Raw genomic sequence first — 14,132 nt, 5'->3', positions numbered from 1 at the left:
AGAAAGGTACAGGGGCAAATCGTGGGTTTGCCAGATGTACACCACAAAGGCCGTGGGGGATTGGAGCATGGAGTTGACTTGGTAGTGAACCTAGTGAGCTGGGTGGAGAGATTTTGGAGTTCTGAGTCAGAGACGCCGTGAGATTAAAACAGGTCAGCCATTGCCTGCCAGGGCACGGCCAGCCAGGCCACCCGAGGCTGAGAGTTGCCCGTACTAGGGCGGGAACTTGCTGCTTCCTTAGTTTGTTTTTTTTTTTTTTTTTTTAAATAAGGAACAGAGAACCACTGGTCTAGACCATCACCTCCTCTGATCTTAGAAAGCAGCGCCAAATAACAGATTCCCACGACACTAATGTCCATTTCAACAACTTTCATGGTCACAACACACAATCATGTACTTTAATCATACAAAATCCAAAGAATATAATGCCACTAGCTACATAGGTTAAAATGAATCTGACAACAGAAATGCAGAGAAGACCCAGAGAATCTCCCGTCGGAATCCATAGAGATGCTCAACACTGTTTTTAAGGGATGGTGTCCAATAACTGTCCTAGCATGCTGAGTTGGTTGTCGTGACTTCTGAACTCCCAGCTCCTCTGGGAAAGAAAGTGCATTTTTACAGCCTGGAGCTTTTGAAGAAACTGTTTTTGTGTACACAGGTGGACAGAAAAAAATAAACGTGAAGGCTAGGCACCAAGATTTCTCAAGACTGATAAATCAGCTCTGGCTGTTTGAAAAGGACCGTGACATTGGTTCAAAAGAGCCACGGAAGAAACTCCCAACTGTCCACAAGGGAGAAACCCACTCTGACAAGTCAGACACGTAATATTTTTCCTACTCTACTCTGAAACACAGGTTTTCATATTTGAAATAGGAAAAGATAAGCTGGCTGATGTGTGAGTAGAACCCCCCTCTTGCTTCTCTGCCCGCCTACTCCTGACCCGTAGCTTCAAGGTTGGAGCGAGGGGCACGCTCGCTCATTTTCTTTGAAGGAGATTCATCACCGCGTCTTTCTGCGTAGCCTTGCCCTTTCAGTGATGAGACAGAACTCCACAATGACGTTGGTTCTTTCCAAGGCTGTGGCACTGATCAATGGTGTGGGCAGATAGCAATTCAACGTTCTGAATTGTGAATGTAAAAATCACAATTATACAGAAATTATTGCACTTAAAAAAAAAAAATCAAGCCAGCCCGAGCAGCAAAGAGCCAACTGAACCATCAGGAAGTATTGAGCTTCCTGCCCTTTGAGGAGCACGGTAACCTTTCTGGAATCCTAGTGAACCTGGTCCATCAAACATCTAGAAGTGAAGAGACTCGAAATGATACTGTAGGCTCCTTAAGTCTAAGTCTTCTCGGTTCTCGGAGGTAAATCCCCCCCTTGTCCTCATGCCGCACAGCAGGACTTGATTTAGCAAAGTGACTAAAAGCCCCTATAAAAACTCTGGAAGCAAGGGAGGTTGCGTAGATCTCATGTCCTCACCTGTGCACGAGAGAGACAGAGTCAGCACCCTGGTGTGTTAACGTCTCCTCCCACCTCTGGTTCCTACTGTACTCAGCCCCACAACCCTTGGGGGCTTGAATTTATCTATCTTTTTGGGGGGACTCATCCTTTCTATGGCTCTGAATACTTCCTGTCCACTTCTGCATTATTCCTCTCTTGTCTTTCCTCATGCTTCATCCTTCCAGCTGGCCTGTGATGCTCTGGCCTTTTCTTGGTAGATACTGTGGTTCTATGCTGATGCTGTCCTGCCAGTTACAGAGCATATGCTTCCTAGCCTTCTGTATTTCTTCCATGATACCTCCCACTCTATCAGTGGCTTCCGGATCCTTCCACAGTCAGAAGTCCGGCTCTGTTACTGAGAAAAATACTGAGGCTACACGTAACTTCAGCCAAGCTCTCTCAGACCTCCAAATAAGATCTCATAGTCAAAATGTGAGTGCAAACCACTGAACAGGTCACTCTGTTTCTGTGACCCTTCCAAATAGTTGTTCACATGGTAAGTGAAGTCCATGAATTTTCAGAACCCATAATCCTGAGGCTCTGTGGTCAATATTGTTTTTCTTTTTGGGAGTCTCCATTCCAAGTCAAACTGTTTGGGGGGTCCTCACTCCAGCTTATAACTCTTGTAATCAACACAACATTTGCACAGCTGTCTAGGTATAGGCAGAAGGCTGTGTTTCTAAGTGACAGATAGAAATCCAATATTGGAAGAGTATACCTCAAGCGAGAGTCTACACGAGCCCCTTATGCTAAGACCTCTACTCACCACTCAGTATTGGAAGAGTCTACATGCAGCGAGAGTCTACACAAGCCCCTTATGGTAAGACCTTCTCTACTCACCGCTCCAGATTCTGAACTAGGACTTGCTGACGTTCTCGTAGATGACGTCACTGATGCAGAACTGTTGCTTCTTCCTCAGCCACATCAGCTGCACACACTGATGGATAAAAATGTACTGCTCCTAGGACAGAGCACAGATAAGCCTCAGAGTGGAGCAAGCATGAAAAGAAAGGATCTATTTGACAGTTTGATGATCAGCATCTGATGCAAAGGAAGACCATCATCATGACTTTACAGAGACAACTGTACAAAACTAAAATCCAAGAGATTGAGCTTTAAAGGTATTTTTATTAGTGATAACTCTTAGAACATCATTCCTTAGAACTCTTATAACAATATTCCTTATCTGTGTGTGCATATATCTAGGTACATGCCCATATGTGTACATGATGTGGATATGTGTGCATGATGTGGATATGTGTGTAGAGAGGCCAGAGGTCAAAATCAAATAGCTTCATCTATCACTATCTCCCCCATATTTTTGTGGCACAAGCTTCCTCAGTGAATATGGTACTTGCAGATTTGGCAAGACCAGCTAGCCAGCAAGCTCCAAGGCTCCTTTTGTCTCCTCCTTCTGGCACTGGGAATATAGACCAATGCTCTGATACCTAGCTTTTAATGTGGGTGCTAGGGTCCCAAACTGAGATCATTATGCCTGTGCAGCAAGTCCTTTACCCACTGGGCCATTGCCTCTGATGACCAATACACCAGAATATCTTTAATATTCTTTCTCTAGCTCTACTGAGGTATAATGAATAATGTATCTGATACTCATTGCAAGATGGTAATTAGTCACCTCAGCGACCAACTGTTCCCTTACATGGTTGCCATTCTCCTTTCTGGTGATGACAATAACCTTAAGGTTATTGAGCAAATTTCAGGTATCCAGCCCCCAGCTTTCTAAGGTGAAGTTGCAGTGCAGTATAGATCATCACTTCACCATCCTGAAGGCAGCGGACATGCAATTTGTTGTCACACATTGACACAAACTCCCAAAATATAAATAAAATAACAAAAAAAAAATAGGAAAGAAAAGATGGGTTAATTCCATTCTGACTACAAAAGAAAAGGAGATCCTGAAATTATAAGCAGTAGAAAAAGTACAAATCAAAATTCCAAGTTCCTCTGTGTAAAAAATGATAAAAAGGAGAAGCACACTGGGATGGAGGTGCTTTTAGAGTTGCTCTACGGTGCCAAGGAGGTGGTTTTTGTTGAAAGGTTTCATAAACCAGGAACACCTACAAATAGACATGAACAACCACCTTACAAATCTCTCCTGGGAGACAGAGAGTGTCTTCTCTTCCTAATTTGTAACAGCTTAGGGTTGTTAAGTGATTTTTGAAGCAAATACAGGGAATTTTAAAACATATGCAAATAGTGGCCAAGTTGTTTGGTGAGGTGGCACACGCCACCAGCTCGTCATCTCAGCAGTAGGGAGGGAAGCTGAGGTGGAGGAACCAGAGTTGAACGTCAGCCTGGGCTGCACGATGAGGCTTTGTCACAGAGAATAAATAAAAGCTGAGGAGTGGAAAAGATGTAAGTTGAAATGGGGGTTTTCATCTAGGAACTGAGCACAGATAAAGAAGGGGAAAGGAAGATTCAGTGATAATTTTGAGCATAGTAAGTTAGCCATTATTATTTATTGTTGGGGGACATAAAATTAACAAATGGTGTGGACACAGATAATAGTGTAAAGTATTGAAAATCAAAGTTAATGCTCCAGTCAATAAGGTGCTACAAACAGACACCGGTAGCAGGGAATGTAGAAAATGTTTAATGCTTTACACGTGAGAAAACAGTGTAAAGAAGCAATCTCTGAGATGGAATGTCAGTTTTGGGTAGTCTGTGATATATGTGTAGCATAAAATATTTTGCACATTAATTTGCTGTGGTGGTTTGTATAAGCTTGGTCCAGTGAATGGCACTATTAGAAGGTGTGGCCTTTTTGGGTAGGTGTGTTATATGGGCATGGGCCTAAGACCCTCATCCTAGCTGCTTGGAAGTGAGTCTTCCACTAGCAGCCTTCAGATGAAGATGTAGAATTCCCAGCTCCTCCTGCACCATGCCTAGCCTGGATGCTGCCATATTCCTGCCTTGATGATAATGGACTGAATCTTTGAACCTGTCAGCCAGCCCCAATTAGATGTTGTCCTTTATAAGACTTGGCTTGGTTATTGTGTCTGTTCACAGCGGTAAAACCCTAACTAAGACATGTGCTATGTGAAAATTCAGTGTCACAGAAACGCATGTGTATGTACGTAGCACATAAGTGCACATGAGTAGCTGTAAACTCCCCTGGACATTAAGGTTAGTTTTCCCTGTGCCACGAAATAGGTGTATTTCATGGTTTTTCTCCTTCTGTTCATTATCAGTGGTACAATTAAATATTACTCCAGAATAAAGTGCAGCCAAGGTGCTGAGACGATTTTAGACAGCCTTGTGCAAATTGCTTCACACAAAGGATGAAAGCAAATGCCTCAAGCCCCAGCTGGTTAGAACCTCAGCTCTGTGTCCTCAGGAAGCTCTGGAGAAAACACGCACCTTATGTCATGATTATATCTCACTACACTGAGCCAGCCGTGGTGGTCCTCATACATCAATCCATTCGTTCTGGGCTCATGTGAATGCTGGAAATAGACAGGGCTCTGGTCTGGACTCATACTCCATGGCTGCCCAGCGGCCAAACTTTGTGTCAAAACCAAAATCAAGCATGACATATCTTCATTGGTGTTGCCACAGGTGACTTGTCCACACGCAGGTGAATAATGGCTCATCTGTGCTCTTTAGAGCACTGCAACTAGACTCATCAGGTCATATGTACACAGTGAGACATGGAAGCTGAAGAAAGACTGATGGGGGAGGGAGGGGCTCAATGGGAGTCAGAAAGAGAGTAATGGGGGTAGGTGAATGTGTTCAAAACACATTATGTACATGTCTACAGATGCCAGACAAAGCTCAGAGTTATGTATATTCATCTACTCATTACATATAATTGGCATATGCTAATTTAAAAAACCTAAAAACTCCAAACCAAGCCAACCCCCCCCCAAAAAAAAACAATGAGAACAGTGTCATAGCCACACAGCTAGGACTATCTATAGTCACATCCATGGGACCTGGAGAAAGCCAAGCTGCCCACGGTGGGGACAGTCTGTTCAAAGCAGAACCTCAGCTGACCTCCAGAGAGGAGATTGAAAGAAAAATAAGCAAAATGTTTGCTAAGAATAGAGCAGAGCTCAGGGGTGGGGGGAGGAGTCTGAGCCATCTGTAGGCCGCAGGCTATGGACTCCAAGAACCTTAGGCCCTGTATTCCTTATGGCGACACATGGCAACTGTGAGTCATATTTTAGAGGTGAGAAGTGGAGACTCTGAAGAGGGGACACGACTTGGGAAGTCCCAAAGCTGAGGCTCCCACCTCCTCCCAGGCTCTGGCTCTATGTCTTATCTCTCCACAAGGATGGAGAAGCCCTGGAGTGTGGTTGAGAAGTTGAGAAAGGGCAGTATCACATGGACTGCGCATGCAGATTGCCATGATCCCCAGGCAAAGCCTCAGGACACAGCTACTTGAACTAATCACTTTCGCTACTTCAGGGGAGAGCAAGGTTTGGCGGAGTCTGGGAGGTAGGCGTGAGGAGAATTATCAACCAAAGGTGAGGAGAAATATGCTGCTATTCAGCTTTGGGGTTGATTAAGTACATAAAGACCAGCTCTCCACTGGAGATTGCTCTTGTCCTCTTGATTGCCATGTTTGATTGACAAGTGCAAGAAAAATCATTTCGTTCTTTGGTCCTTACTTATTAACTAAGTAAATTAGCAGGCAGCAGGATTTGGATGTGAGTGGGCTGAAGGACAAACACGAGATAAAAAAACTTGTGTTGGAAAATACAGGTTGGACCAGAGAGCTTACAGAAATGAGGAAAAATAAGGCAAGCGAACAAGATGTTCTAGATATAACCAATAAAGCAGACATAAATAAACAACTGGGAAGGTGTCCATTCTGGACTCCTGAGGGAACTCATGGGTAAAGCTGGGTGAGTTGGGAAAAGGAGAAAGCTGAGAGGCCTGTGAAGCTGAGACCGGTGAGGCTGGGAGACCCGTGAGGCTGGGAGACCCGTGAGGCTGGGAGACCCGTGAGGCTGGGAGACCCGTGAGGCTGGGAGACCCGTGAGGCTGGGAGACCCGTGAGGCTGGGAGACCCGTGAGGCTGGGAGAACCATGCCCCTTGGATCTCCCAGCAAGTTCCTGGAGGGAATAGTGGCTTTTCAGGAGATTGTTTTCATGGAGAAGTCAACCAGAAGTGTTGCTGTAAAGAAGGAAGCCAGACGACTAAAACTGGGGCCAAAAATACGGGAGAGACAAAGCAGAGTCCCGGCCATGCAGGAAGCCCCAGAGGCTGGCCTGCTCTCTGAGATGATCACACTGAAGACAAACAGAGAGGCTGGGATGGAGCCAGAGGAGTTGTGTGCACAAAGGCACTTTTCAGAAACGGACTAGGAGTCTGTGGTTGTGAAAAATCAAAAGTAACCAACCTAGAACCAACTTCTACAAAGTTGTAAGAGTATTAATCAGTTAAGGGAGCGAGTCACATAACTCATCAAGATGCTTAGAACGAGATGTGCTTTGAAGTATGGGGTGTACACTTACCATAAAGCAGGGGTTCTCAACCTTCCTAATGCCAGGACCCTTTAATGCAAGCCCTCATGTTGTGATGAACCCCCAACCATACAATTATCTTTGTTGCTACTTCATAACTATAATTTTGCTACTGTTATGAATTGTAATGTAAATACTGTGTTTTCTGTTGATCTTTGGCGACCCCTATGAATGAGTAGTTCAATGGCCAAAGGGATAAGGACCCCACAGGTTAAGTACTGCTATCATGTAAGAATATGTTTTTATAAAGTGCCTATTACATATAAATGTAACTGAGATCATTTTATTGCATATCAGGATATGTGTTTATGGAAGTAAACAACCAAAACTTCTGACTCTAGTTCAGCCCTCATTCCCTCTCATGACATCGTTCCCGTACCTCCCCACTACTTCCCCACCTTCAACATCACATGCTCTCTTTTTTGTTTTTTGTTTTCAAACCCACTGATGATACTTAATGTTGTCTGTATGTGCATAGGTATGGGGCATCTACTGGATTGTGAGTAGTTCCCTAAGCCCTGCAATCCCTGTCGAAAACTGCCTGCCTCTCCCCAAGTCATCAGTTGTCCATAGCACCCTGATGCCCACTTCCATAGCACCCTGATGCCCACCTCCCCCGTTCTGTGCTGGGATTTTGTCCGGCTTGATCTCGCACAGGGTTTGAATGCCCTGTCACTACTGCTACAAGTGCATTTCTGCAGCTGCTCTGCTGTGTTCAGAAAACAGTGCTTGCTTGGCATTATCTACTGCGCCTGGCTCTTGTGATCTTTCTGTCCCCTTTCCAGATGCTCCTTGACCCTGTAAAGGAAGGGGGTGGCTCAGACTTCCCCTTTATGGCAGACCACTCTTCAGTCTCTTCTTTGCTGCAGCCTTACCAGTTGTGTGTCTCTGTGTGAGTTGCCATCTAACTGCAAAAAGAAGCTTCTCCGAAAGGGACCTCATCCTGCCTGGGTACGCTTCCTAACCGTCATTAAGACATCTGCTAGTGAGTCACTAGCTCCAAACTACGGTGACCTGGAGCAGCTTGGCAATGAATGGCGCTGGCAAGCCATGCTAAGATGGGGCTGTGGTGATGGGGGTGGGAAACAAACAAGTAAAAAGTCGGTGTTGGAGAGACTCTGCCATTACCCTCCAGGCGATTTGAGTTATACTGACATCTAGTGGTTCGTGAAAGGAGCTGCAGGAGGAAGAACTAGGCTTTATACAATCTCTGGTGAGAGAGAGGGCTGGCCTGAAGCTTCCCTCCCACAGGCTCCTCCAGGAAAAGCTCTATTGTGCCCTTGAGGCCAGGGAGTACCTAATAGCCCAGTGGTTTGGATTAGAGAGAAGCCACTGTGCTTGGGTTTTGGCAGTCCCACAGGTCTACTCTGGCTGTTGCTGATGGGCAGCACAAGGCTGTCTGGAGCTGTCCTTCCAGGCTGAACACATTCTAAAGCTTCAAGGAAAAGAAGGACTTGGGGGAAGAAGAGGCAAAGGGAACACTGGTTAATAAGACTGGGAGAATTCTGGGATGCACCACCCGTTCATTTCAGGCATTGGTTCTCAACCCTCCCAAAGCTGCGACCCTTTAATACATTCCTCATGTTGTGGTGACCCCCAATCATAAAATTAGTTCATTGCTACTTCATAACTGTAAATTTGCTACTGTTATGAAATGTAATATAAATATCGGATATGCAGGATATCTGATCTACGACCCCCCAAATGGGTCACAACCCACAGATTGAGAACCATTGATTCAAGTAATGGGGCAGAGGTGGTGGGTTAGGGGCTGACAATCCTTAAAACCAAAAGAGAATTCACAAATCCAACCAAGGGTTATTATAAGAAGTGAGTGAAGACAGAGTCACAGGGAAGAAAAAACCCATTGACAAACTTATTGACCGGTCTGTCATCTCAAGTAGAGATCAAATCACATCTGTCCTACAGTCTTCCTTATCCAGATGGACTGCCACCTTTAGTGAGGTCCATACTGCTCAAAAGAGGTTTTATTCTATTTCAGACACATCCACATGCTCCGTATTCCTAGAAGGCAGATGAAACCAGCCAAGTATAGTCACTATATACGCCGTGGCCTCTGAGAGCTTGATACCTGTTTATTTGGAAAGGGGTAGTTTCAAATATACACAGCAAGAAAATGGGAAAGACAGACGTAAAGACATCGAGACAGCCCGATTAAAAGTTGGGTAATAGTGTGTTTTCCATCAAGAGCAGATTTAAGTGAACGTATGGATTCTGTTCCTACCTCGGTCTGTACCATTGACATTCGGTATGAGCGCATTTCTGACACCAGCCCTAAAATGTCCACAAATTCATGATCTCGAATGTGCTGCAAGAGCCTGTCGAGGGCAATGAAGGTTCCTGTCCGTCCCACACCAGCACTGAAAAAGAAGGTTCAGAGGGCACGTGAGTCACACCGGGCTTCTGCGCCGCCGGAAACCAACTGGAGATCTCTCAAACAGCCAGCCACCAATGAAAGGGGAACCAATTCTCCCACAGTTCCTTGCACTTAGCTGGATCCTGAGAATGCTGTGGTGGCTGGCACTGCTTAGATGCCACATTTTTGAGCATCGTTGTTCATTCTTTATAGAGGTAAGGCTTTGCACCATTTATACTCTGGTTTTGGAGGAAAGTGAAGACCATACACTGAAGACCCCAAGAGGGAGATGGTACACCCTCCTCTTAAGGCAGGGATGCATATGAACAGCCTCCTGTCTCAGGGGTAGCCTCACTTGTCATTCCTGGAATCCAACTCAAAGGTTTAGTTGGCAACCCCACTCCCTAACTCCAGTTCTGGGGCCATAAACATTTGTACATGGTCAGCTCACCCTCTCAGACAGCCATACAGGACACGTGCCTCTCTACTGACCCAGTCATGAATCTGCATGACTCTCCCAGTGAGATTTTAAATGACTACCTTGAGGTTGAACTCGGCTCATCCAGTGCCTGAGCCCCAGTGCTAACGGTGTAGATAGATATGGGCTAGTATTGCCAACTCCCCAGTAGTCTCCAGTTCTGTGTGTTAAAGTCAGTTCTGCTTTTCTGCCAATCATCCGCAGAGCCAAAGGGCTCCAAACTCTAAATTACACTGACATTTTGGGTAAAGAGACAGTTGAGACAATTTAGATGTGGAATTTGCTAGAAGAAGAAAAACCCCAGATGGAAAGCCTTCGAGTTCGGAGCCCAGTTTGTTTTTTCTATTAGATAACTCTTCTCTCCGGGGGCTTCTCAGATAAAATGATGTGCCACCAAGTGTGCACTTGTAAAGTCACACCCCGCATGACACCTGCTGCCAGCTGTGAAAGGAGTGTGTGAGTTCAACCCCACAGATGCAAGCAGCTTTGTTTTCAGAGAACTGTTTTGAGCATAATCTCATTTTTCAGCAACATGCTTTGAAACCGCAAAAGTCTAAGTTGGACAGATGAGAAGGACCAGTACCTTCAACAGCATCTTAGCAGCTCAAAAGCATTGCTGGTCCTGAACGTGCACACACAGAGGGCACACACATGCAGTGTGCACACATACATGTGTACACGATACACGTGTACTTTCACACACACATACATGTGTACACGATACACGTGTACTTTCACACACATATATGTACACATTCATACATGCACACATATAATGCACACATATACATACCTCACCAGAACACACACACACACACACACACACACAGGATCAACATTTTAGCTCACTAAGACAAGGTGCTAGATCCCATATTTGCAGTGTACTTGCTCAGGATGGGATCGCTTGGATGTGTCCCCTAACATCCATCCCTCCAAGTCGACCTCTGATATGCATCCAAAAGTTTTGAGCCTATATAACCATTTTATAACATCTTGTCACTGGGTGGATTTTGTGTTCATTTGTGGGAGGGCAAGGCTTGCTTCAGGAGTAGCACTTCTCATAAGGAATTAGTATGAATTGTGACTTAAAATAATGTTATAAGCCATTTGCCCTGTTTTATTTTAGGTTCCAAATTTCCAGAAGCAATTTTGAAGTGCAACCACATTTATCTAATACATCCAAGTATTTTTATGTTTTCTTACCATCTGACTTTTCTTAAGTCCATTTAGACTGTTCTGAGCCATGAGAAGCTTTGCTGAATTTGACCTTGTATTTATCATGCAGTATCTACTCTGGATTTCAATGGTGATGTCACATGGTACTTGATCTTTGGAGACCCATGCGTCTAGAGTAGAATCTTAATTTCTCTATGCTCTAGTTGAATTAACCTTTGAAAAACTTTGTATTTCTCTCATGTTCTTTTGATTTTAAAATTGGGATAATAATATTTTAAGCTCCCTGAAGTGGCTCATATCTATAATCCCTGCGACTCAGAAAGCTGAGACAGGAGAATCCCTGCAAGTTTAAGGCCAGCCTGCACTAAAGAGTGAGTTCAAGGCCAGACTGGACTACAAAGTAAGATTCTGTCTCAAAAAGGGCAAATTAAAAAAACAAACAAAAAAACAAAACTGTATTCCACAAAGTATATTTATGGAATAACTAAATAGTAAGTAAGCAGTGTTTACAGCAAAATATCAACTAAGGATGTATTTTAAAAATAATAATTTATGATTAAATCTGATCAAGGTTTGATGGGGGAAGAACCATGTTGCTTGTGATGGCTAATACTGTCAACTTAATAGATCCAGATTTGCCTAGAAGACAAACCCCTGGCATGCCTGGGAGGACGATTCTAGACAGGTTGGCTGGGTTGGGAAGATCCTACCTGAAGGCAGGCAGAACCGCTGTATGCCTTTGCTTGAATAAAAAGAATGCTGCACATCACCAGTATTCATCTCTCTCTGCTTTGTGACGTGGCTGCTTTAAGCCCTTACCACCCTGACATCCTACCAAGGCAGACTAAAACCTTGAACTCAGCCAATTTTCTTAAAGTAGCTATTCTCTGGAATTTTTGTCACAGTGGGAAGACAGGTAAGAAACAGGGAATGACAGCTGAGGTCACCTGCAGTGGATGATCATGGGCCCTTTGCTCTTGGTGGCTTGCTGTCGGACCGTGTACACAAACTGCAGGATGCTCTCCGCAGCGTTGACTGGGGGCACACCGTGATCCGGCCAGGCTGTGTAGTTAAAATGCATCACATCCTGTGCCTCGTCAGCCTGTAGGGGAGAAATGCCACAGACCGTGCATTAGTCACCTCATCTACACTTCGCATGAGCAGAGCCACCGTTGAAGACCAGGACGATGCTACAGTCTCCTTTTTAACACCCATCTCTTTTGAGCTCTGAGCACCTGCCTGGTCTTGATCAGGTCCTGAGGGGAAAGGTTAGTTGTAGCTGTATGAAGCTGCAAGAGGTGGACACATAGGTTAACCTCTATCTGTAGCTAAGAATGAGAGCTTATGCAAACTCGGGGTGGCATCCCGACTCTGCCAGTTAGGTGTCTCAGCCCTGACGAGGAAAATTTTGGAAGCTACTATTGCTGTTCTACTTAGAGCTCTCTGCCAGCCCAGCATGTCACTTTCCCAGCTAGTGGAATCACTGGTCCCTCACTCAGAGACATCCTCTGGGCAATGAGCTTTCTTGGGAAAGTCCCCAGAGGTCACACTCATGTGACAAAGCATCATGCGGGTTGTGAGTATTGCCAGAATGCAATAATCCCTCTCTCCATTGGAACTGGCCAGCGCCACAGTGGTATTCACACCCCCAGCATTCTCAGGGGGGCTGACGGAGGTCCAGCTCCAGCTGCATCCACAACTGTGTATGGCATACTCCTTTGACCCTTGCATTTTTGCCAAAAACACACTTTTCAAACAACAACAACAAAAGGCATTTATCGGAGAAATCCTGCTCTGAGATCTGAGATGAGGAAACCTGGTCCAAGGCAGACTCACCGGGCTTTCCATTTTCTTGTATCTAAAAAGGACGGCTGGTATCAGGCCTACAGACACTAAGCACAGGAAGAGAGTGACAGGTAGTGCATGTGACAGGTCACAATCATCACAATGACTGTGTCAACAGGAGCACCGGTTCCCATCGGCTCAGTCACTTGTGTGCTTAGTTCTAAGGTAAGTCCCTTTGTGGATTATTACCGGGCTTTGGGATCCCTGCTTGGGGTTTGATTAGACACGGAGGCATCTGTACAGTATAAGGCTGTTGGCCTGTTTGCTGGGTCAGTCTCTCCCTCTGCCCCTGCTCCAGCCATGAGTTCTTTATTCCTCAAATTCCACACTTCCATCTCATCCAGAAAAGCTATTAGCATATGTAGTGGGGGACATTCCTCCCCCAAAGCTGCTAGGTTTCTTTTTTGGGCAGGGGGAGGAAGTGATAAACATTTATATATCCTGCCAGCTTGGCGCTGCTGGCACAATTAGCAATTGAGAAAACAGGGACATACTTTCATAGCCAGTTGATACAATATGTGTGGGGGTGGGTTAGCCCAATATTAATCCTATTCATATTGGCCCATGCACTTAATTTCTCTTTAAGCTAGATATATAGCCACCAGGATAAGGATCCCTCAAGATCAACTCCATTTAGTCTCCAATAGGTTAGAAGAACGATCTGGTCTCTTGTTATTAACTGTGATGCTGGTTCCCACATCAGGCTCTTCTCAGCTATCTGGCTCATTCCCCAAACTTGCAAAGACACTAACATCCACTCAGTGGATAGAATATTCTAGCAAAAACCTTGGAAGCCTTGGAAGGTCCAGAGCTTAAGTTTATATTCAGGAAGCAAAGAGAAATGAATTGCAAAGAGCAAAACTGAGCAGTCTTAAGCAGAATTTGCATCCATATAAATAGATTTTATATAAATAATATGTGCAAATTCATAGTAAGATTTATAGAGATAACAATCCCATTTCTTCAGCTCTACCCACTGCCCCTTTGGCACTGTATGCCACCCACAGGCAGCACAAAGTGTTTAAAGTAACCCATGCATAACAAACGGCAGAAGAGCTAATGTTCAATACCATGGGTATTCAAAGTTAGACATCCGCTAGCTTGGCTTGTCTAGAAAGGCCCACGGAATATGGCAGCTCTGTCCATGAGCTGATCATCACATCATCTCTGCATGGCTACATTCCAATGCAGCCAATCTGAGAAGGGAGTCTGTTAATAAATACAAGTGGGTGTAAAATGGGGGAACCAGCAGACTGTCTC

The 14,132-nt window shown here is 44.9% G+C and overlaps 1 protein-coding gene across 4 annotated transcripts in view; it reads right to left on the bottom strand.

Annotated features, from left to right (window-relative positions):
- Window positions 1–358: 358 nt before the first annotated feature.
- Ptpro (protein tyrosine phosphatase receptor type O) overlaps window positions 359–14,132 on the bottom strand; it is a 210,400-nt gene continuing 196,626 nt past the window's right edge. For all 4 annotated transcript variants that reach the window (XM_031383700.1, XM_031383701.1, XM_031383702.1 and 1 more), the window contains 4 exons: window positions 11,975–12,129; window positions 9,242–9,377; window positions 2,344–2,464; window positions 359–1,482 (listed from right to left, as the gene is read on the bottom strand). In XM_031383700.1, the coding sequence (XP_031239560.1) occupies window positions 2,360–2,464; window positions 9,242–9,377; window positions 11,975–12,129 (396 nt within the window). In that variant the 3' untranslated portion in view covers window positions 359–1,482; window positions 2,344–2,359. The remainder of the gene's footprint in view (window positions 1,483–2,343; window positions 2,465–9,241; window positions 9,378–11,974; window positions 12,130–14,132) is intronic.

Source organism: Mastomys coucha, unplaced genomic scaffold, assembly GCF_008632895.1.
Source record: "Mastomys coucha isolate ucsf_1 unplaced genomic scaffold, UCSF_Mcou_1 pScaffold20, whole genome shotgun sequence".
In the NCBI taxonomy this organism is placed as follows: domain Eukaryota; kingdom Metazoa; phylum Chordata; class Mammalia; order Rodentia; family Muridae; genus Mastomys; species Mastomys coucha.
Note: the sequence above shows the minus strand (reverse complement) of the source record. Positions and strands in the feature narration are given on the sequence as shown.